This window comes from Tenrec ecaudatus, chromosome 13 (genome assembly GCF_050624435.1).
Source record: "Tenrec ecaudatus isolate mTenEca1 chromosome 13, mTenEca1.hap1, whole genome shotgun sequence".
Classification (NCBI taxonomy): domain Eukaryota; kingdom Metazoa; phylum Chordata; class Mammalia; order Afrosoricida; family Tenrecidae; genus Tenrec; species Tenrec ecaudatus.
Genome location: NC_134542.1, coordinates 38,540,637 through 38,566,223, shown reverse-complemented (window position 1 = coordinate 38,566,223; position 25,587 = coordinate 38,540,637). Strand labels below are relative to the sequence as shown.

Here is a 25,587-nt window from a genome sequence, read left to right as displayed (position 1 = left end):
TCCCGACGTGGGCTCTGTAAACCAATGTGTTACCTTGGTCATCATTTAATGGCATATGAGCAAAGCTAGGTGCATTAGTGGTTCTTTTTTTTTTAATTTATAGAAAATATCCTTTTTAACTTCTGATCAACATCTAATGAAAATTCCCTAAACCCTTGCAAATGTTTCTTAATCATATCCCAACCATGCAATGTTACATTATATAGGTAAGGAGTTACACAGAAATCAGTTACATTCTAATCACATTATAGCATTAATTAACAAATCCAAAATCTTGATCTTTCAGCACAACAGTCTGCAGTAATAGTTCAGTCACTATTGTATAAAATGTTCAGTTATGATAGAGTCCCAGAATTTCTCTTAGACAGTGCCAGCAATGGAAGAAATATCTCAGCAGTCAGCAATTGCCATTCTCAGGAATCTGTGAGGTCTTCGTGACGTTTTGGATAACTTCAGTAACAGGACAGCGGGGTCAGGTCACACACATCAGCTTCCCTGCTTTCTTCTGGGCCTTGCTGGCTGAAGAGAAATCCACCTATCTCCTTTGCCTGTGAAAATATAAACAAATAGCCCCTCTCTTCTGGGTGTCATTAACCTGAAAAAGGATTTATGATTAATATTAGGGTGGCATCTCCATCTCTTCCTTGTCCATCTTTCTCCAAACGTGGTTGCTTCCTTCTAAGGGGAGTCCATCAGCTTTATTCTGTAAAAACATAAATGCATAGCCCTTTCTCCAGGTGAATGGACCTGGGCATTAGTGGTTCTTCGTGAAAACTGTGTTAGTCCAGGTTGACTAGAGAACCAAATCTAGGGAGACTTATATGTGTCGAGAAAGAGGCTTATATACAAGAGCAATTGAATATTGAGAAAACATCCCAACCCAGCCCAGATCAAGTCCCTAAGTCCGATATTAGCCCATTTGCCCAATACCAATCCACAAATTCCTTTCAGACTCACGAAACACATGCAGTGATGCCAAATGCAGGGAGATCTCAGGCCAGTGAGTGGGAAGTCTTGTGGATCCAGTGGCAGTGGAAGCATCTCAGCGCCGGCAGGGGTCTCCACGTGGCTTCTCCAACTTCAGGGCTCTAGCTTTGCTCCATGTGTCTTGTTATCAGGAGTGTCTTGTAGGGAGAGAGTGTATCTGGCCTCCAGTGGGCTATTTATCTCTGCCAAGCCTCCAAATGAGGTCTTCAAGCTGTGACCTGATTGACAGGCTAGATCCTACCCCTTCGCAAGTTGACAGGAGATTATGTAACTACCACAAAACTTTAGCAAAAGTTCCCTGAGTGTTTCGATTGTCCCTTCATCCCAGCATTGCCTTGGCTGCAAGCAGACCAGAATAAAGGCTATGGCGGCCTTCCCTGCCAACTCCCAATCCCGCCCACAGACAGGACAGGAAGAGCCAGGGGTGAGCTGGGCTTTGGGATCGAACACAAGTTGAAATGAACTTAGAATGAGAAAATGACCATCATTCTTGAGGTTTGAGATCCTCCCTGTGACTGACAAACTATTTACTTGCCATGCAATATATTATTGTGTGTTATTGTGCAAAGATGGAGAAAATGTTCGCAGGAAAACTTATGGTTGATACATCGAAAGCATTCATAGTGTGCAGATAAGATAGCTATTTTGACTATTACAACGTAGAACCTTTTTAGCTTAATGTACACTAATTCCAAGTGTTACCTAAGTCTTCTTATACTGAGGGTATTCATAAATGTGTGACATGATAATAAACTCCAAATCTTAATTGACTAATAGGAGTCTTCTTTATTTTACGTATACAGAATAAGAAGCTTATAGAAATAGAAGCACTCATGAATAATAACTTGATAACTGCAATTGAAATGAGTAGTCTTTCTGAGGTAAGTAGAATTTATATGTAAGTAGTGTAATTTGTAAGCCTTACTGAAGATAATTGAATTGGCTAAATTGCATCAAAGTTAGAGATTCATAGTTTAAGCTTTTAGAAAAGAATGAAGATAATAACAATTTTAACTGACAGCACATTGTCATTTAGTATAATCGGTAATTGAAAATTATATAAATAGTAGGTTTTGAATAAAAGTAATAAATATTACCTTTAATCCCAACCTAATGTATATATATTCAATAATTAGATTGGGCAGCTTAGTGGAGCATAAACACATTGCCATTAAGTTGATTCTGATTCTTCTTGACCTTAAAGGACAGAGTTGGGGCTTCCATCATTGTAAGGGATCCCTGATGGCCTACTGTGCTATGTATTGGGCCACTAACCACAAGGTCAGTGGTTCAAAACCACCAGTGGCTCGTCAGGAGAAAAATAAGGCTATCTACTCCTAAAAAATTTAAAGTCTTAGAAACCCCAAAGGGCAGTTCTACTCTGCCCTCTAGGGACACAATGAGTAAGATGCGACTCAATGGCAGTGGGTTGGGTTTGGTTTGGTGTTTGAACCTTCATGGAAGCAGACTGCCTTACCTTCTCCAAAGCAGTTAGTGGGTTCACATTGTAAGCCTTTCTGTAGGCAGCCAGCTGCTTTAACCGTGCTGCCGGGGCTCTTATCGTGAAACAATGGTCTTGAACAGACTAAAGTTACATAAAAGAAATTAAGGATGGTAGCAGTCCAGCCAGCTGGGACTCACGGAAGAACTACTCAAGTCTCCAGATTGAGTCATGAGGGAAAGGAGAAGGACTCAAGAGGGAAGACCCTCCTGAGGTGCTCCGCTTGCCGGTTTTCACTTGCACGCCAAAGGAGAAAGTTTACAAAAGTCAAGCGCAGGGGCCATGCTAGGACACAGTGACTTCAGATAGAAGATGTTTCCTGATTCATAATTAGCAAACATTCTCATATAACTAACAGATATTCTCATATGAGGACCTTCTGTCTGACCTCCAGCAAGGAACCTCCTTATCACTCAGCGTTCGTGCCAAGTTCCTGGAACATGTAGTTACACGCTGAAGATTTATTCATAGTCTTTGCACCCAAACAATCTTCCCTGTTCCAAGGGGAACAGGACAGTGTTTCCTTACATCTCCCCCTTCTTTATTATTGAAAGCAGGTGGTAGTATTATCTCTGGGGCGACATACATGTCAATTATCTTTTGTGCCACAGAGAGCTGGACTGTACGGCTTATTAAACATTTCAGGATTAAGACTACAAGAAGAAACAAAAATATACAATTCCCCCACATTCGTAGATGAAGCCCATGAAACTAAGTGTTAAGATTTACCATTGAAAACTATCTTGCAAAGTTTAAAGGGTAGAAAGTAGAGTTCTTGCTGATTCATAAGTTGTTTTCTGAGGGCGGCCTCCAAGTGATTAATTTGGGAGCTGAACGTAGAAAAAAATTTTTTTAGATTTTTCGAGTGTAAAGTTGCTTTATAAGGCAAAGCATTAACACAAGCATGTTGATATTCCCAATCACACGTCCAGGTTTGTCTTCAAGCTTGTGTTCCTGGTTGGCCCAGTTTTTCAGTTTCCCCGGTGACCCCTGTTGCTTGTTGAGTTTGAGGACAGGAGCTTCAGCCTGTGTGTGTTTGAGAAATGTCTAACTCTTCAGTGTGCTCGTTTTACATAGGCCCGATTCTCACATAGTCTGTTTGTTCGTGACGTGTTTCACAGGGCTCTTTGTTCATTCTCTTAGCTAGCAGGACAGAAGCCCCTGTTCTGTCCCTGTTATTCCCCCCTGAAGACAGCCGCACCCCGAATTGTTTTGGGGAAATGGATGAAGCTCGGTCTGGCTGCTTCAAGCTGGGAGGGGTGTTGTTGCCGTATGAGTCTGCTCTCTTGCGTACCACCCCATTCTTTTCTCCTCTTGCTCCTGGGAGCAATGAGCCATCAAACAGTGGGCTGGTGTTCTTCCAGGACGGCAGTTGCAGCCCGATAGAGGCTTCCTTCCTCATGGAATCAGCTCATTCACTCATAACCATCATCTTTGTAAGGAACCATGGAAGCCTGGAAGAGACAAACTTTACTAGCGTGTCCCAGAGGCACGAGTTGAATGTTAGCAATGTGGATCTGTGTAGCCTGTTCCACTGACTGAATTGCCGAGACAGCTGCTTTTGTTCAGATTTGGGGACCTGAGAAAGTTGTAGGAAAGACTTTGATAAGCCGCCGTAACAGCTCATCTCGAGTGGTCAAGAATCGAAGAGGGGGTGAGGGTGGGGTGAACACGATGCGGGGCTGTGGTTACGTTTGGTGTAGGAGCAGAGCTGGGTTTCCCCTTGAAGTTCTTGAAGGTCTGTAATTGCACCCACTGGCACTTAGAAGTCATCTGGAAGGTCCAGGTGGTATGGCTTCACTAAGTTCATGAGAAAACGGCTTCCAGGATTTTTAGAGTCCACTGAGACTCTGAGGTTAATTTACTTCCCCCCTGGTCAGTTTTAAGAAAAGACAGGCTCTGGCAGTTCATGAGGATCAATTCTAATAGACATTCCGTATTTTCTTACAGTGTAATCTTTCCATCTAATGAACTCATTCACTGCTTATTAACTCTCTACAAGCAACTAACTTCGTACTTTCAAGTTTCTTTTATCATCGGCCACATTCTGGCACAGCCAGACACTTTAAGATGGAACTGCTGTCCAACAACTCTATCTGCAACTACTCTACCTTTCTGCCTCTTACTGTGTCCATCGAAATGGTTTTCTTTTGCTAACTATTACATCACAGACTAAGCACTTGCTGAATATGAACATTTTAATCACTTTTAACTAAGCATCAGCAGAGGCTTAGGTTGTCTCTCGAGGGAATTCATGCTTGTCTTTCTGGCTCAAGCAAGCACCAAGGTCCCAGGGTAAAGCAGTCACTTGTGAAGGAAGGGAGACAGATGCCTCCTTTAATGACAGGGGTCAAAGTCATTCAGCTTTTCTGTAGGTGTTTGCTTTTTTAAGAGGAGTTTTAAGCTTTAATTAGGGTTACTAAATAACCACTTGTTTAGGTCTTTCCTATATTGGTCGTAATTGCTTCAGTGGCCTTGCGTTTACCTTTGGGCATAGTCTAATAAGACTTGCTGCACTTTCCCAGGTTTATACTATGGTTTAGAAAATAGCTTTCCTCACTGGGTCTTTGGAAATGGTCTATGGAAACTTTGGTCTATGGAAAATGGGTGTGCTATACAGGAACTCAAATTGTTATACTTTTGAGATGGAATGAGGGGAGGCTTTATGTCTTATAAGAACAAGAGAAACAGGTGTGAAAGCCATCTGAACTCTTAATTTGAATTATAAAACCTCTTCCTAAAAGTGAAGCAGGGGACTTGGGAACAATTAAAACCTAATGTGAAAATAAACAGTCCTGCAAGGTACAGGACTGAAGAGGTGTGAGAAACTTCATGCTTGGCAGCCCGTTGATACCAACAACATGGAAACAGGTGGAAGTCAAAACACCACCAAAAATTTCTCATAACAAATATTCAGCTCCCGTGTCCAGCAAAAAACAGACGGACATCCTGGCAAGAACCCCACAGACCCATGGCTCCTTGAATTTAATGTTGATGGTGTTGCCAGCAGAGTTAGGGAGCAGGGCCCCTATCAGTCGACAGGTTCTGTTACCACCAACACTTGCTTACAGCACCCATGAGCTCAGTGTCGTGGAGTCTCACAAGAGAGAGCTTCCCTCCCACCCCCATGTCTTGGGGTGGTGGCAGGAGGAGACTTCTCTGTGACACCCATGCTGGACATGGCCAGCCTTCCCAGAGCCATAGCAGAGCACTCAGGGCCGGGCAGAGTCCTCATACTGTGGAGACTTACAGGCTGATAGAGACCGCAATAGCAGCTCGAATAATTTTAGCATTTTAATGTTCTTTGTTTACCTCCTTCAAATCCCAGTTGTTGTACATTAAGGTTGCTGCTATTAGGAGCTCATTTGGGTCAGTCTGGGTACGGAAGGGAACTAAAGCAGCTCAAATGGAACTCTTAAGTACTAAGAATTGGCACAAGAACCAATTCTTGATGTTTGCTCTAGACTTTACCAACGTGTTCCCAGAGTTCAACCTTTGCTGTTCCATCATCTTGGAACCACGCACAATGCTGCCAGTCAGAAGCAGCTGATAAAGTGCTTGGTCATCCATGAGTGTGTATCATGAGCAGCTTTAAGGAGCTGCTGGAGGGTCTTTAAATGAACCCATTGAGGCATTGTCATTCCTGCCCATGCTAGAAATCCCTTTGTGAACCTACCTACTAGCATGGACCTCTTTCCCAGCGAGTGGGGACTGTTCCTTACCGGGATTCTCGGGATGACTGGCCATTACTTTCGTTTTCTTCTCGGGGCTCATCACGTTGTAGCACTCCCGCCAGCTGGGAGCTGCTTGAAACCCACAAAGCACTACTCAAGACTCAAGATGGAGGCATGAGGGAAGAGGAAGGCGACTCAAGACCCTCCTGAGCTTCTCCACTTGCCGATTTTTATTTGCATGCCAAAGGAGGACATTCACAAAAGTTCAAATGCAGGGGCAATACTAGGGCACAATGACTTCAGGTGTAAGATGTTTTCATGATTCATAAGTACAAACATAATCATGCTAGCAGATATTCTCGTATGATAACAAAGATTCCTGTATGTGAGCCCATTTTGACCTGATGAAGTTCTTTAGTCCCCAGCAAGAATCTCCTTATCACCCAGTGTTTGTGTCAAGTTCCTGGCACATGCAAACTGTTACGCACTCAAAGTTAACTCATAGTTTTTGCACCCAGGCAATTCTCCCTGTACTAGGGGCAAAGGACAATGTTTCCCTCCAAGTGATTAAGTAGAAAGTAAAGATAACATTTCAAATTAGGAAATCTTTAAAAAATAGTTTTTAGGATAATCCTAACAAAGAAGACTTGGAGAAATAGAATCAAATTTAATTTTATGCCATCCTTGGAAATACATTTGAGATGGTAAAAATGCAAAGTGGAAATCGAGAACTGAATGTACATTAGGTAGCGTTTTCTATGCCTACATGTAAAGAAAGGTGGAAACCATAAGTAAAGCTACTGATGGATTGTTTTCAGAGGTAAAAAAAAATAAGTGGTTAAAACATTTTTTTAAAGTAGTAAACTGGGAAGTCATTTAAAAACACAGCCCCCCAAACTACTGCCATAGAGTTGATTCCACTCATGGTGACCCTGTTGTGTTTCTGAAATGATAACTCTTTACAGAAGCATCTTTCTCCTGAGGAGCGGCTGGTGGGCTTGAACCATGGACCTTGTAGATAGTAGTCCAACACTTACCTGATAGGTTATCTTTTTCAACACTATTATAAACTAGCACAAGGACAATCAGAAAAATCGGCTCGGAAGAGAAGGCCCGTCTTTCCCCCATGGAGTAGCTGGTGATTTGGAACCGCTGACCTCACAGTTAGCAGCCCAACACGGGCTCTTTAAAATCCAGTATGTAGGCCTGAATGCATTCCATCTAAGAGAGCTTTAAAAAGTTAATGGAACTATTTCATTATATTTTCATTCCATTTTCCATTAACTTTTTGAAGCCTCTTCATATATATGTAGAGATAGAGTAAGTATATGGGTATGCACATGTATATTTATTCCTAGGTACAGACTTAAAAAAAAAACTCTTCAAAAAAAGGTTGGAAGGTTATATTCCAAAATACTGATTATCACTGAGTTATATGATTAAGAATGGACTGTGTTGTAACCTTACCGGCCTATTAATTTTTTCACCTCTTAAAGTCTAATATAGTATTGGCGAAGGTACATATATTTATATGGCAGTACATTGAGGAAGTGGACAGACTTTGGGCCTCTGCTCAAGCCGTCCCTCAACGCAAGAGCACTTGGTTCTATCATGGTATTCTGTGATGCTCACCCTCCCTGCATGATCACTGAAGATATAATGGGTACACAAGCAAATGTGGTAAAGAAAGCTGGTGGTGCCTGGCTACTAAACGATATAGTGCCTGGGGTCTTGAAATTTAAAAAATGGCCATCTAGCAGAGAAGCAACAAGCCCACATGGAAGAAGCACACCAGTCTGCAATCATGAGGTATCAGGTAATAGGCATCAGAAAACCCAAAACAAACACACACAAAAACATTGTTGAGAACGAGGTGGGTCGGAGCAGAGACCCAAAATCCATCTGTAGACAGTGGGACCTCTCCTCACAAGGAAGGGATGAGTCAGCCAGGGTGAAGTATAGCTCTGATGAATCCTTGAGACTTCCTCACCCCCACCCTCATGACCACAATCCTACCTTTCACTGTGGTCTAGGCTGGAGCATTACACAGGTACAGATAAGAGCTCAGGACACATGGAATCCAGGTCAGATCACCCCCCTCAGGAACATAAATGGGAGTAGTAATGCCAGGAGGGTAAGGGGAGGGTGGGGAGAGGAGGATGGAAGAGACTGCGGGGGAAAGGAGACAGCAGTCAGTCAGTGTAAGATGAATATAATAATTTACAAATTATCAAGGGGTCACCAGGATGTGGGGGGAGGGGGGAAAAGGAGCTGATACCAAGGAGTCAAGTAGAATGTAAATGTTTAGAAGATGGCAACATATGTACAAATATGCTTGATAAAATTGATGTATGGATTGTTATAAAAGCTGTTAGAACCCCCAATAAAATGATCTTTAGAAGTAAAATAAAATATAAGAAGTGTTCTTTATTATTGCCATGCTTGCTTGACTTAGTACTTTAATAAAAGTGAATTAGTAGGATCGCAGTGTCATTTCTTTTCAGAAAGTATTCTTTTGTTCTTTCCAAACAGTTCCATCAGAGCCCCTTTGTGCTGCCAAGCAGCCAGAAGACACCAGTCAGTACGCAGCACAAGCTGGCACGCCTTCCATTTGCAAGGTAATGTCTTCAGAGGTTCGTGAAATATTGACTTGTAAACTTCTCTGTAAATTGAAGTTTGAGTAGTTTGATTTGGCCTGCTTCCTTGAAATATAGAAAACATTTAAAACTAAATAATGAACTACTTGTTAACAACAAGAACACTTTGTTCTAACAATCTGGCATTCTGTGATGCTCACCTTCCCAACACGATCGCTGAAGACTAAATGGGTGCATAAGCAAATGTGAAGAAAGCTGATGGTGCCCGGCTAACAAAAGAGATAGTGTCTGGGGTCTTAAAGGCTTAATGATAAACAAGCGGCCATGTAGCTGAGAAGCAACAAAGCCCACATGGAAGAAGCACACCAGCCTGTGTGATCAAAACCATGCCCAAGGTGAGTGGGGTGGAGATGAGCCAGGCAGGGTAAAATATAGCACCGATGAAACACACAAGTTATTTGATGCTTCCTCCCCCCACTATCATGACCTCAGTTCTACCTCACAAATCGGATTAGACCAGAGCATGCACACTGCCACAGATAAGAGCTCACAACACAGGAATCCAGGATAGATAAACCCCTCAGGGCCAACAATGAGAGTAGAGACACCAGGAGGATTAGGGGAGGGTGGGGGGAGAAACAGGGAAACGACCACAAGGAGCAACCTAGAGCCATCTCCCAGGAGGACGAATAAAGAAAAAGTGGGTGAGGAGCAACAGAGGGGGAATAAATGGGGAGCTGATGTCAAGGGCTTAAGTGGCAAGAGAATGCCAGATAGTAGCATCTGCAATGGGCTTGACATGCTGGATGAATGTATCGATTGTGATAAGAGATGTAAGAGCCCTCAATAGCAGTATTTAATAATAAGAAAAAGGAAAGACTTGTTAACATTGCACTGATAAAAGCAATTGCAGGCATAATCTAATAACATTTAGTTTTAAACTTTGAAATACTATTCAACTTTTCCATAAATAATAGAAAATGGGCATTTTTATGTTTTAATTTTCTTGTCTGTTAACATGTGGCAGAGTGATTACACATGGGGCTGCTAACCACCAGGGAAGCCTCTGGAAGCACCAGCTGCTGTGCAGCAGCACGCTCTCAGAGGCTTTGCTACTCTCTGAAAGGGCCACTCTGGGAGGCCCACTGGGCAGCGCTGCCTTGTCCTCTAGGGTCACTCGGAGTCCATATCGACTCGATGGCAGTGAGTTTGGTTTTGAGTTTATTAACTTGCTACCTTTTACTGTGCCTTTATTGTTCCCTTCACAATAGCAACATTCATCCTTGATTCATTACACTAATCCAAATGATCACATGCTACTCTTCAGTCATACGAAGGAATGCCTCTGGACAGTTTGAAAGCACCAGAGGCCCAGTCGTGCCTGGTTGTTAGGTCTTTTCGTTCTGCATGTGTTTTCATCGCATGGGCCATTACTTTGTTTTTGTGTAGCCTGTACTCTTTTGTGACGTACATATTTACCTTTCCTACTATTCACATCCGTTTCTGCACTTTCATATTCCTTTCTAAAAGAATTGTCCTTCTGCCTGAAGAAATCCTTTATTTCCTTTCTTGGAGATTGACAGGCTGTTGTTTCCTTCTGTTGTTTCTCAAGGCAACATCTTTGTTTCACCTTCCTTTTGAAGACTGGATTCAGAGTCGCTTTCTTTCAACAAATTAAAGATGACTACCAATTGGCTTCAGATTTTCATAAATATTTTTCAATGTTTTTTCATTATCAAGAATTTCTAAAAGTTTTTTTTTCTTTTTAGAGTATATAGAAAAATCTTTAGCATTGGGAAATGCTAAAGAATGTTTATACCAGAGTATTCCATAGAATTAAACGTTAGAAAAGTGTAAATATAGATGTTTGTTAAGTATGTTAGAATTTTGTTCGTATCTTTAGTATTGTTATCCTATATGTTAGACAGGGTTCTCTAGAGAGATAAAACCAGATTGCTGATAATTTTATATATATATATATTTATAAAGATAGATATATAACACAAGAAATGAACAGTTAAGTTATAAACAGATTGATATATAATATAAGAAATGAACAGTTAAATTATAAAGCAGTACATATGGCTCAGAGCGACTCACTCCCGTGAGAGAGTTGTGAGACACTGGCAGTCCTTTAAGTCTTGAGGGCCACCAGGTAGTCCTCTGTAGAGAGATTCAGGCTATCCCAGCACAGGCAGCAAACAGCAAAGCAGGTCACCAACTGTCAGTCCCCAGCTCCGGAGATGTAAATTTCATTCGTGTGATCTTAAAGGGACCTCAACTTACAGCGACAGTCCACAGGCTAGGCGTCCCACAAGTAGTGTGCCCTTTAAATTGAGGCACAGAACAAGCAAGGCAGCTGCCCACTGGCCCAATGATTAAAGAGCGAGAGACAAGAAAGGTGAGGCTCACCGAGCCATTTATCTCTCCACCCATCACTTAATCCCACTAGTGTTTATCGGCCAGGCTGGCACAATAAACTATCTCATCCTAATAGCCCAACTCACGCTTATGGGGATAGGAAGCATTCCTATTTCACTCCACGTTCTGTTTTACTAGCAGCTTCCCATTTTCCTACCAGTAATTGTGTTCAGTAAGCACGTAAAGATTCCTGGGGGTGGCTCTGAGGCCAGGTAGTAAATTGTTGGAACATAGAAAGCACTCTCCGTCCAATCTTAAAAATAATTTTTATGAGATATAAAATCCCTTATTCTAGAATTTCCCACTTGTCTCTAGGGTTCCATTAACGTCAAATGATGATGATGACAATGATGACGATCGAGAGAACATGCAGAAAGATAGCAACTTTATGTCACCGGCAACACCTGATCCTTACTCTTTGGTATCAACAAAGCAACCTTTATCAGCCCAATATCCCCTGGAAGTAACACTTCTTAAAGAAAAGAAGCAGAATTTGCAGGATTTAGAGGATGCAGATATACTTTCCAAAGGTAAAATTGTTTTGTTTTGTTTTTTTAAAAAACCTCTTTCTGAGTATCAGAATAAAATAGTTTTATCAGAATTTCTTTGAGGTCAGTGATGTACATTTAATAAGTTAGATCTCTTATAGATTTACTAACTTCTACCATTCTCACTGCTGATGAAAATTTTTTAAGTAAATTTCAGTAATTGTCAGATCTACAGTAGCCTTAAGAATGTTTTCTTGGAGTTCTGTTACATGAATCAAAAATATCCAAGGTACTCATTTAGTTTCCCCTTATTTTTGCGGTAAAAAACATTGGCTTCTACCTATGTGTAGTGACTTTTTCAAGATCATAACCTTTCCATGTTAAAACAAAAGCTTGAGTCGAGATAAAAGTTGAGCAGGAGAAAATGATGATGTTTTTACTCATATAGTGTTTCTAAATGATAATTCTAGCTTATAGATTCTCATGTTTATGTATTTTCAGATTGGAATAGGGAGTCATAATTATATTGACTTTGGAGTATGAGTTATTTTTTAACTTCTGCAAAGTTACATATATTCACATAAACTTTAGTGGCCGATTGGCAGGTTTTTGATAAGTATCTTTATTGGAGCGATTGCTACATTTTAGGTCCATTTGCTCTCCCCTTTAGAAATGTCTTAGTGCCCATACTGTTGACTATGCTCCGTCCTATATCGTTGAGGCTGGAACTCAGTGAATTTTCAGCATGTATTTTCCAGATATATGAATGTAATGTACCTTATGAATATTTTGATGACTTCGACTTTATCAGCATGAATTCTTAGTATAACCAGGATAACGGAACTCATGACAGAAATCCTATCTGTAAAAGTTTGCTTTCTAGTCTCATTTCTTTAACATCATAAATTCCTTTTCATGACTTCTTTGTTTCGCTTGTTTATCTAGAAAGCCATCCCCATTCAGAGCAAAGTTCTCAGAGTGCCCTGGCGAGTGAGGCACGCCCTGTGCAGTCTGTCAGCCACAGAAAGGGTCAGCGCTCTCCGAGTAAGGTGACGGAAAGAAAGAAGCCCGTGCCAGCGAGAGTGTCCAATGAGCCCACTGCAAACACCCCTTGTGTGGCAGCGTTAGATCCACAACTGCTTCCAAGTGCAGATGTCCCCTGGAGGGAGGAGATTCCTGACCAAACTCAGGAGGCCAATATGAAACTCCCAGGAGAGGTACAGTGCCTTCCTGCCTCGTCTTCCCAGTCTGCGGGTGAGCCTGCCACTGAGGGTGTTCACAGAGTCCAGGGGAACGATGACTTACAATTGCAGAAAACGGTGTATTACGATGCTGACATGGATTTAACTGCTGGTGAAGTAAGCAAGATTATTACAGTTTCAACACGCATCCAAACTAGAAGTAATAAAGACACAAATGGCTCTGAAATGAAAACTTTCAGAAGGGTGAAAGATTCAAACTCTAGAAAAAGGACAGAAAGATTAAAAGGACAAGTGAAGAGCGGTATAGATGTAGCGAGTGAGGAGAAGAATGAAAATAGGCCGGAAAGCTCTGTTGTTGCCAATGGCAACGGTGCTTCTGAAGATCCAGGTTTTATTTGCGATTCTGAACAGCTGACTCAAGTGACTGTGCTGCAGCAAGGAACCCTTCGTCATGACTTGGACGAAGATGACAGACAGAGCATACAGTATAACGAAAAGAAAAGAACACCGTTATTGAGTGAGCAGGAGGAGACATGTGCTTCCTCCCACAGCTCTGATAAATCCCAGCAGGAGACGCACCGTGATACAGGTCAGCTTTCCTCCACCTTCCCTAAAAGTAGAGCTTCAAGACAGACGTTTGTGATCAGTAAGTTTGAAAAGGGTAACTTACTCTTAAACCAAAAGGATAAAGAAACCATTTGTGAAAAACTAGAAATTCCGAATGAATTTCCAGCAGCTGATCTTTCCACCAAAGATCATGGAAATCTCCATGCGCATGAGACCCGGAATATGTGCGTTGTGAAAGAGCCTGTCGCCGACAAACCTTCTCAGCAAAATGCATCCAAAGCGAATAAGAAGCTTAGGCAGAAAGCAAATCGGAAAACAGAAATCATTTCTCACACAAAGCAGAGGTCTGAGAATTATGATGACAGTGGCCCCGAACTTGAACTAGAAGACGTTTTCTTCCAAACTCAGCAGACTAAAGAAACCGTCCCCGGCAATGTTGGCGTCTCAAGTGAGTTCCGTGCACCAGCGCCCTCCATCAGAGATGACCGAAACCTATGCCATTGGGGGGTGCAGAATGGGAACTTAGATGATTATGGGACCCAGAATATGTTGGGCTTGAAAAAGCGTGTCACCAATATGCAGCCTGATCAGCAAAACGAATTGAAAGTCAATAAGAAGGTTAGGCAGAAAACCAATCGGAAAACAGAAGTAATTTCTAAAATAAACCAAATACATAAGGGCAATGTTAATGGTACACATGACCCTGAAATAGAAGACTTTTTCTTCCACGCCCCAAAGAATAAAGAAACTATTGCTGGAAATACAAAGGTCTCAAGTGAGTTTCAAACACTGGCTCTCTCCCCCCAAGATAATGGGAACTTGTACAACTGGGAGATCCCAAATGTGCTGGGTTTGCAAAAGCAGATCATAGATATGTACCCTGTGGAGAAAAATGAGTCCAAAGTCAATAAGAAGCTTAGACAGAAAGTGAGTCGGAAGACAGAAATAATTTCTGAAACGAACCATGTAGATAACGACAAAGGTGTCCATTGCCCGGGAAATGACAGCTTTGTGTTCCTAAACCAAAAGGAGAAAGCGGCCCTCCTTGAAAACCTGGAGGACTCAAGTGGGTTTCACACACCTGCTCTTTCTACCAAAGACACTGGCAACCTCTGTGATGATGGGACTCAGACAGGTCTGGGGGTGGAAAAGCCTGCCCCTGATATGCAGACTGCTGGTCAGAATGAATCAAAAATACACAAGAAGCTTGGGAAGAAGGTAGGTAGGAAGACAGAAGTCATTTCTGAAATGAACCAAATAAATGAGAATAACCTAGAGAGGGGTAACTTATTTTCTGTAACCCAGAAGGAGGACAAAACCATCCCTGAAAAGCTGGAAGATGCAAATGAGTTTCAACGAGCTGATTCTGCCCCCAGCGGTAATCGGCCCATCTGCGAGTATGACACCCAGAGCGTGCTGGGCTTGAGAAAGCATGTCCCTGCTCAGCAAAAGGAACAAAAAGTCAGTAAGAAGCCCAGGCAGAAAGCAAACCGGAAAACAGAAGTCATTTCTGAAGTGAACCAAATAACTGACTATAATAACCAATACGCATGTGCCCCAGTAAAAGGCGACTCCTTCTCCCTTACCCCAAGAGAGAAAGAAGACTTTTTAGAAGACTTAGAAATCACAAACGAATTTCAAACAACTCATCTTGCCACCAAAGAGAATAGAAATGTATATGATTATGGAACCCAGAATATGTGGGGCTTGAAAAAGCGTGCCCCGGATAAGCAACCTGCTCAGCAACACGACTCAAAAGTAAATAAGAAATGTAGGCAGAGTCGGAAAACAGAAATAATTTCTGAAATAAACCAAATATATGAGGATAATGACAAAGACATGCATAGCCCAGACCGCCATACAAACCATCTCGATTTTAAAATAAGTAAGTCTAAACGGAGACGTGAAAGCCAGGACATTAACAATAGACCCTGTGTGGAAATCAACAGTAATGAAAAGGAAAACTGGGATCACATTTCAAATCCTTACCAACTAGTTAAAAAGCATAGAAAAGAGTCATGCAGCAAGGCAAAGACCATTGTAGCTAACTCTAAGCACAATCCCGCCTTGCCGATAACAGGTTCTTCACAGAATTCTCTCTCCGTAGAATTGGGCTTACAACAAGCTACCAGTGAGTCAGATTCTAATTCTAGAAAGGAACTTGAACTACCTAAGAACCCGAGGCAAAGCACTACAACTGTGAACAAGAAGAGAGAGTGCCCCTTTGTGGAAGTGAGAGAAGGAGGCTGCCAGGACCAAAAGGCAAATAAAATGACCTCCCGATCAAAGAAAAGGAAGACTGTGTGCAGCCCTTCTGGGAGTCTGGAGGTAATGGAGAGAAGGTCGTCCACTCTTCAGGGCAAGGCAGTCCAATTGGAACAAGTTGATAAGGACAAAAACTTGGACATTGAGAATATTATCAACACCAAGCTAGATTTTCACAGAAAGAAATCTAAGCCTTTGTCTCAGATACGTTTACCTCAAAGACAAGAGTCTTCCTTTAAAGCTGTTCTGGCGGATTCAGTACCATTGAGTTTTTCTCCTAGAAGATGTTCAATAACTGGAAGCTTTGACCTGGCAGACACATCAGTCCTTGAAGCCGGCAGTGATGTCCCTGTAAAGAAGGGAGAGGTGAGAGGGACCGTGAGCCGGAGGACACACCAGTCTGCAGCAGGTGGGTCCACACTCGCCGGGACCGGGCTTTAGAAGTTAGCTTTTAACCTTTTCCCTTGGCCAACAGGGCATTTCCTGCTTTCACTGATATATTTATGGAATTTAAAAACAGTATATACCTGTGTAAATTCAACTACTAAAACCACACAAAGGAAGGGATTTTCCTTTTTTTAAAGTTCAATTATTAGGGAAAATAGCAGCGAGTGGATTTGGGACATTTTCAGTCTACAAAGCAGACTTGTCCTGCATAAAAAATTTGCCTATTGATACCTTTACGCAGATAATTTCTTTTTTCATTTGTTGAAAGGAAATTGCACATTTTAAGTGAAAACAATGAATTGCACTTGTTTTATTATTTACCAAAGACAATGACATGTTTCCTAAGAGTGGGAACTTTTTCTCCATTCAGTAGCACTTCTATTTAATGTGATGAAAGGATTTGACTAAGTGTTTTAAAGGCTTAAAACAAATATCACTACCTTTCCTGTGCACACAGTTATGTAAATGTAATAAAGAGTGTGAAATGTGTCTGATGCTTTAATAAAGGCACAGACATGCTGAAAGATTAGGACGAAGAGTAGTTTGACCAGAGGGATTAACGAATACATCTTGAACCAAGTGCTATTTCAAGCCTTGAAGTAGGGTGGGTAGGAGTGTTTACCCTTAGTGTTCCCTTTTTGTTTCTCTATCGTTATTAAAATAATACTAACAGCAAAAAGTTGAAGACAAAGAATCAGGGGCTGGAGCTGGAAGTCACCAGCCACTAACTTTAACTTCCACTGATTGATCACTTAACATTTTGACATAAATTCAGACTTTAATGTGAAGATGTTAAAATAAATATTAGAGGTCATACTATATATAAATTTTGTGTCCTATTTATCCCCCCAACTTAAATTAGACATTTCCTTATCAAGACTTTCTACAGCAGTGGTTCTCAACTTTCCTAATGCCGTGACCCTTTAATACAGTTCCTCATGTTGTGGTGACCACCTAACACTTTTATTGCTACTTCATAACTGTAATATTGCTAGTTTTATGAATTGGGTGACCCTTGTGAAAGTCATTCAACCCCAAAAGGGTCGCGACCCGCAGGTTGAGAACTGTTGTTCTACAGGGAAGTTAACATTTCCATATATGTATATAGAACACTGGGATTTGGGATAGGACTGTTCCAGGTAAAAGATGCATTGAAGCAAAGGCAATACAGAGGACTGGGGTTGGAGGGGATGTTGGGGAGCTGAACCACCACCCCCTCCTCTCTCCGGGGCTCCTTTCCCAGAGTGAGCAGTCAGTGAACTCAGTGCAGAGTGACTGAGTGTCCAACTGTGTCACTCTTTGAATTGGACTGAATGATGATGAATTTTTGTCAGCCTATATGTGATATCAGAATAAATGTTGGAGGCCACTTTTGATGGCTTGATTTAAATTCTAAGTCTATTTTCCTCTCAAATTATTAGAAAACGATAAACTGATTTACAGCTATTTTTATGACTACCATTGTATATGAAGGAGCCCTGGTGGTGCTGGGGTTAGGCGTTGGACTGCTGACTGCAAGGTGGCGATTCAAATCCAGCAGCTGCTCCAAGGGTGGAAGGAGAAGCTCTCTGCTCCTACAAAGAGTGACTGTCCCAGAAGCCCGATAGAAGTTAGAATCAGGATTTGCGGGGTTTGTTTGTTGTAATATTTAAGATTCGGTCATTGTTAAGATAGAAATTGTGTTGCCTATGGTTTGGAGACTACTATATATTTCCATATCTTTAGGGTGTTTTACAAATATTAGTGAAAACATATTCTTTTTCAGGTTATAGGATGCTACAGGACTTGACCAACACCAGCTTTGTTTCAAATCACACTCCTACATCTGAACATGTAGCAGAAGATGTAGCTTCAGAACTTCCAGGCAGAAGAAGAAGATGTGTTCCTCTCTCTTTAAAAGAGCCAAGCCTCAAAGGGTCAGTATCGCTGTGACATCAAAGTGCTTTTCCTCTGTGATTATAAAATGCAGGAGCCCCGGTGGCACTGCCAGGTAAGTATGAGGTCACTAGTCGCAATGTCAGCAGTTCAAACTACCAGTCACTTCCCAGGGGAAAGACGAGGCTAGCTGCTCTCAGAAAGATTCACAGTCTTGGAAATCCTGTAAAGGGTTGCTATTATTTGACCCAAATGACTATCAGATTGTTCAATACACACCACTTTTTAAATCATCCAACCAGCATTAGTAGTTGACATTTCTGAATAGTAATGAACCATGCATTGCATGGTGACTGTTAAGTTGCTGTCTTTTCCTGTAGAATTTTGAACTGTGAGGAGAGATACTTGAGACTCCGCATCCTATTTCTCAGATTGTCGGCCACCGATTTTAATATCCACTGATAGGTCCTCCTGCAACAATTAGAATGATGCTTGCATAATATTTCCTCTTTTTCTTCTACAATTCAAATTCTTCTGTAAAGGAGAAGAGCCATTTTTTCTCATTTATTTATATCACTCCAGACTCGTGGGTATCTATTTGAAATTGAATTTATGTAAATCCAATTTACTCCAAGATTTACTATTTTGCCAAAATTATTCCTGTTTGACCATTAGGAATCCCATTTAGTTAGCTCTTCCGTCCTTTCAGCAAGACATCGTACTGTTTTGAACACTTCTCTATTTTATGATATAAAAGATGGTCCAGATGCATGTAACATTTTTACTCAGTAACCTGGGAGAATGAACTAATCTTCTTGAAGGAAAATGTAAGGTTACTGGGTAAAACAAACAAATCAACCAAGCTTGAATGCCCTTGCTAGCTAGTTAGTAGATAGAGAAGAAAGAAGCCTGATTGTGCTGTGGGCTCTCATTAGAATGCCAAGTAAGACCGGCAGTTCAAACCGCCATCTTGCTCCCTGGGAGAAGGATGAAGCTTTTCATCCACAGAAACCCTATCCAATGGCACTAAGTCGAAATAGACTCAATGGCAGTGGGCTGGGCTGGGTTAGGAACAGAAAAAACGCTCCTATCAGGAACCTAATGAGAGCAAGACCCAGAGAGGCAGGTGGAACCTGGGACTGGGTTTTTTAGCCTTAGGGAGCTGAGAAGCAAAATAAATCCACTGGAATGAAGAGCCTTTGTATTAGGTATCTTTTTAAAAAGCCGGGTCACTCCTTCAGTAGAAGCACAAACTAAAAATTATCTCCCCACCACCCTTCTCAGTCCAGGAAAGGAACCCTGGTGCTGAATGGAAGAAGAGAAGAAACTTCTCTGAGAATTCATAACCAGGACCCAGCTATCATGCAGACTGCAGCTGAGGGGAGTTAGTCTAGGTCTCCCTGACTGGTCCTGCGCATGGCAGTGGTTCTCAGCCTTCCTCATGCCACGACCCTTTAATACAGTTCATGTGGTGGTGACCCCCCAACCATAACATGATTTTTGTTGCTATTTCATAACTCATTTTGCTACTGTTATAAATCAGACGACCCCTGTGAAAGAGTCCTTCAACCCTCAAAGGGGTCATGACCCACAGGTTGAGAACCGCTTCTCCAGAGAAACCCCTTCATCTCAGGCCTCACCGTAGTTCCCTCCAATCAAGCCGCAGGGAAACGAGCAGCTCCCACAGAAAGACGAGTCAGCACACAGGCAGCAAGGCGCCAGCAGATAATAGACAGACAGGCTGCGTATGCTGACAAGGTTTCAAGAAGTAAATACAGAGAGGCTTTTTATTTTCTGTTAAATACTTTTATTGGGGGCTCTTACATCTCCCATCACAGTCCATACAGTCATCCATTGCATCAAGCACATATGCTGCCATCATCATTTTCAAAGTATTTTCTTTCTACTTGAGCCTTGATTTCAGCTCCTCATTTCCCCCCTACCCCACTCGTCCTCCCTTATGAACCCTCAATAAGTTATAGATTATTATCTTCATATCTGACATTGTCGTCAATTCAGTTTCGTAGATAAGAATGTTGAGTAAAGAAGCAGATTACAGATAAGCACATACAGTACGATTTCCAACAATATAAAAGTCTTAATAAGGAGTGCAATGCACAGGTAGGAAAAAAGTGTCCCGAAAAGCAAAGAAACAACACAATTGAGAGCGTTCCTTCCTCCAGAGGAGAAGGATGTACTGACTGCTGACAGGTGGTAGTGTATTTCTTGGCCTGACTAGTAGGTACGTGAGCATTCCATTTATTGTTTTTAAATTGTACGTGCTCATAGTTTCTGTATGCATGCTAAAAGTTCATAATAAAATGTGACATGTAATATAAAATTTAATATGTAAAATCCACGTTGACTAATTTTTCTGGTAAGGCCGATTTCTGTCTGAGTTTTTCAAACACATTGCCACGTTGGTGGTCTGGAGAACTGGTGTGACACAGCAGTGTTCTCTGTGCTCCCGGCAGAAGCGTTAGTTTAGGGTTGTTGTTATTGTTCATTCTTTTTCTGCTTCGCAGGAAGATGAGAAGATGAGGTGAATTTCGGGATACTGAATTCTTCAAGCATAAAGAGCCAAACAAATACAATTGAGATCCAGAGGATGAAACACATGCGCAGTCCTCCCCTCCATCATTTACCTTTCATTGGAATATTGGTTGGCTCATTCTTACGTTTAGACACATGTGTGTGTGTATATGTATATATATATATATATGTATATGGAATAGTTATTTTGTAATATTAATCTCTTAAAGTAGTTTTGGTTATCATATAGCTTATCTGTCTGTTCCTTTAAACCACTTTCTAACTAAGAGCTTTAAACCAAGTCATAACTGTGATCCTTTTAGCCAAATAAAATAAATCAATAAACATTACAGCTTTGGTTCCTTTGTCATGTACCGAACTATCTTTTCGGAACCATTCAATATATGATAAGATCCAGAAAGGTTTAAAAGTCTTCTCGTCATTTCCTCTGCTTGTAGGCGCCAGCTCCTTCCTGCTCTCATTCTATGATAGGGTACATGTGGTGATTTGGGTAGGGGCCGGGGAAAGGGGATGAACTCATCAGGCTTTAAAGATTGCTTACTATTTCCAGGCAAGAGCAACAAATCTTATTCATATCTGTGATCAGTGCATATACTATATTCACATTCTATTCTGCCTTAGAAGTAGAAGCTTTGGAAGTCTTTTTTTCAGCTGCAAGAACTCCTTTAGCCCCTGAGGGATTAATAGCTGATTTCACCTCCAAATTTCTGCTTTCTGATAATCCCAATCTCTTCCCCTCTCATCCCAGTTGGTTACTGTATACTGCTGGAGGGAATGCAAAATAATTGAACTCTTATAGATGTGATTTTGACAGTGTCTACCAAAATGGTGTCCTGACTTCTGTATGTTGAGAGCTCTTATCTGGACTAGCCAGATATGTAAGGTAGAACTGGGGTCATGATAGTGGGGAGAAAGAAGCATTAACTAGATGAATGTTATATGTTTTGTCACTCCTATAGTGCCCCCGGCTGCTCATCCCTTCCTTGTGATCCTCTGAGGGGATGTCCAATTGTCTACAAAGAGCTTTGGGTCTCCATTCTGACCCCCTCATTCACATCAAAATGGTTGGTTGGTTGGGGTCTTCTGATCCCTTATCCCGTCGACACCTTGTGATCACACAGGTTGGTGTCCTTCTTCTATGTGGGTTTTATTGCTTCCCTGATAGATGACCACTGTTTATCTTCAAGCCTTTAAGAGCCCAGATGCTATATGTGTTAGTCTGGGTACTTTGGAGAAATAAATCCACAGAAACTCATGTATCAGAGTTTTATATAAAGTATAAGTGCACATCAAGAAAACATCTCAACCCAGTGCTGCCCAAGTCCAACATTAACCCATATACCTTACACCAATCCACAAAGTCCTCTTCCATCTCATAATACACTTGCAATGATGCTGAATGCAAGAAGAAAGCTGAATCAGTGAACTTGTAAGCATCTCAGTGCTGGCAGGGGTCTCCACACAGCTGCTCCAGCACCCAGGGTTGCATTGGGGTAGGTCCATGCAGATTCTCCTTGGGGATGTCTTGCAGGAAGTGAGCCTTGCCAGCTGAAGCAGGGAACTGACTAAGGCAGCTGCACCCTGGTCTGACCATCACAAAGCAAGAGACCCGAGAATTAGAAAGGCGAGGCTCACTGAGCCATTTATCTCTCTGCCCTTCAATAAACCCCACGTGTTTATCGGCCAGGTTGGCACAATAAACTTTAACTATCTCACTATATCTTGCAATAGCCGGGCACCATCAGCTTTCTTCACATTTCCTTATGCACCCATTTGGTCTTCAGTGATCCGGTAAGGAAGGTGAGCTTCACAGAATGCCAGGTTATTAGAACAAAGTGTTCTTGTGTTGAGAAAGGACTTGAGTAGAGGCCCAATGTCCATCTGCTACCTTGATACTTAACCTATAAAGGTATGTATATAGACTTTTACCTCTATTGTTATATATTTATTTATATACATACTTGCCTATGTTGATACCTCTATAAATGTCTTTTGCCTCCTATTTCTTAGGAAATTAAGATTTTAGAAGCACGATTTCTGGCATAAATATAGAGTTAATTTCAAAACTCAAAATTTGGGAGAAAAATTTTTTTAGCCAAATTTGCCATCTTCGATTTTTAAAAAAATAATTGGAGGCTCTTACAGCTTTTATAACAATGCAAACATCATCTGTATCAAGTATATCTGTACATGTGTTGTCATAATTTCTAAACATTTACATTCTAATTGAGCTCTTGGTATTAACTCTTCTTTTTACCCTTCCTCCTTGCCTTGTGATCCCTTGATAAATTATAAATTATTATTTTAATATCTTATACCGATTGCTGCTCCCTTCCTCTGAAGTTTCTTCCCCTCTCCTCTCCCTACCTTCCCCTACCCCCCTGGTATTGCTACTCCCATTTCTGTTGCTGAGGTGTTTATATGACCTGGATTTTCTGTGTCCTGAGCTCTTATCTACCTGTGTAAATACTCCAGCCTAGCCCAAAGTGAGGCAGGATTAGGGTCATGATAGTAGGGGGTGAGGAAGCCTCAAGGAACCAAAGGAATATTGTGTGTTTCATCAGGGATATACTTCACTCTGGTTGACTCATCCCTTCCTTGAAACCCTTCTATAAGGTGATGTCCCATTGTCTACAGATAGATTGTGCTCTGACCTCCCTCCTTCTCAACAATATGGTTTTTTGTTTGTTTGTTTTGGGTCTTCTCATGCATGTTACCTGATCCCATCAACACCTCATGATGGCACAGGCTAGCATGCTTCTTCCATGCAGGCTTGTTGCTTCTCTGCTAGATGGGCGCTTGCTTAACTTCCAGCCTTTAAAACTCCAGGTGCTGTATCTTTTGATAGCCGGGCACCATCAGCTTTCTTCACATTTGCATGTGCACCCATTTTGCCTTCAGCGATCGTTCTGGGAGGGTGAGCATCACAGAATGCCAGGTTGTTAGATCAAAATGTTCTTGCATTGAAAGAAGGCTTGGGCAGAGTCCCAAAGTCTCTACTTCCTCAATGTATTGCCATATAAATATATGTACCTATGCCAATACCTCTATTTTTGAATTAATATACATAAGTGTACACCTATATTTATACCTCTATCCATAGCTTTGCTGCCTATATCTTTCCTCTGTTTCCTTTTACCGTCCTCCTTTCCCATCATCACACTTGCCATTCTTCTGCCTCTTAGTAATTCTCTCAGCTAGATTGCTGTTTCTCCAACAGCACCAGGATCTCTACGTCCTCCTCGTTGATTTTAATTCCCTAGTTGATGCCTTGTCTATGGCATTGTTTGCTCACCACCCCATGACCTGTCCTCCCCCTAAGACCCTCTGGAACCTTTGCTTTCTCTTTGGGCTTGCTTCCCATGCCTATCTTATATAGGTAGGCAAACCAACACTAATGTAGACAATACAAAAAGAAAATAAAAAATTGCATTAAAAGAGGGGAAAAGAAAGAAATAGAAATATATATGTGAAGAAAAATAATAACTAGCATAGATAACCTGAAAAAGCATATATAATTCCAGGTCTGTCCACTGACCTTTATGACTCTCCCCCACTGGTCCTGGGGGTTCTAAGAACTGCCCCTCCTAACCTGGAGTCTATTCTCAGACTCCTCGAGCTTTGTGGCTTGGTTTTGCTCCCGTTGCTGATCTGTTATGTTCCCTTTACATCTACTTCAAGTTAGGTATTTCCTAGCTGTGTCCATGGAAAATGTCTAGAAACAATATCAACTCATACCACTAAAGCATTCCCTCAATACTCTGAAAATATTTGACTTAAAGGAAAATATTAAGAATTTATCTTGCTTTTTTGTATGACTTTCTGTGTCTAAGTAATCTCTCAACAGGATTTCATTCCAATGATTAAGTGAAGTACCACCACCTTACCCCCATCCCCATTAATATGAGAGCTTTAAAACCTTTATGGAAAGATAGAATTAAAAGATAATGCAATTTCTCAAGGAACTTTTTCAAGCCCTCTATATTACTTTTCATGATCAATATTCAATCTTTGTCTTTGAGGGCTGGCATGAGAATGATAACATCAGCAAATCACATGCCGCAGCAATGTGTGCTGTACCTATAAGATGTACAAAAATAAAAATGAAATGCTTCTGTAACAGTAACTGGAACTTATCATAGATCAGGGAACCCCTGAGACAATATCTACTACAGGCAGCAGTCAACACTTAGGAGTACAACCATTTGATTAGATGTTCCTGGAGACAAAGGGATAGCTCACTGAACACCTCCAAGAGTGAGACAAGTAGACGTGGTCCTTCCTGGTACATGGCAATAGGAGGTACACACTACTATGAAATGTTCTCACCCTAACCTGCTCACTCCACCCCACCCCCATACCCACTCCAAAATCTTTTGAAGAGGAATTTAGCACCAGGAGGAGGCAACCACCATCAGCAATGACACATCAGACAAAGGCCTTATTACTAAAATCTGCAATACTCTTCAGGCTTCCAAAAAGAAAAAAAGCTAATTGCTCACTGAGGAGATGGGCAAAGGACCTGAAACAGAAGCTTCACAAGGACAGAAATCTAAATGGCCAATAAACATATGAGAAAATGTTCCTGATCATTAGCCATAGAGAAATGCAAATTCAAACAACTATGAGATACCACCTAACACCCTCAAAGATAGCCCAATTCAAAAAATCAAAAAGCACCAAGTGTTGGAGGGGCTGTGGAGAGATAGGAACTCTGGTCCACTGCTGGTGGACCTGTAGGTATGTACAGCCACTATGGAAATCGATTTGGCGATATCTAAAACAGTCAGACATCTGCTCCAATGTTCACAAATGTGCAGTTCACAATTACAAAGCATTGGAAACCACCCAAATTTCCATCAACGGGCAAATAGATTAAAAAACGGTAGTACATACAATGGAGTACTTCACATCCCTAAAAAGCAGTGATGGATGCATGAAACACATCCCCGCATGGGAAGAATTGGAAGAATTTATGCCAAGCCAAGCACAAAAGGACAAGTACAACAT

At 41.4% G+C, this 25,587-nt stretch overlaps 1 protein-coding gene across 2 annotated transcripts in view; it reads left to right on the top strand.

The window, feature by feature from the left end:
- The window catches only part of SGO2 (shugoshin 2), a 28,642-nt gene extending 7,768 nt beyond the window's left edge, over positions 1–20,874 (top strand). For both annotated transcript variants that reach the window (XM_075529436.1, XM_075529435.1), the window contains exons 4-9: positions 1,791–1,868; positions 8,695–8,780; positions 11,496–11,710; positions 12,614–16,111; positions 17,915–18,065; positions 20,550–20,874. In XM_075529436.1, the coding sequence (XP_075385551.1) occupies positions 1,791–1,868; positions 8,695–8,780; positions 11,496–11,710; positions 12,614–16,111; positions 17,915–18,065; positions 20,550–20,565 (4,044 nt within the window). In that variant the 3' untranslated portion in view covers positions 20,566–20,874. The remainder of the gene's footprint in view (positions 1–1,790; positions 1,869–8,694; positions 8,781–11,495; positions 11,711–12,613; positions 16,112–17,914; positions 18,066–20,549) is intronic.
- The last annotated feature ends 4,713 nt before the right edge of the window (positions 20,875–25,587 follow it).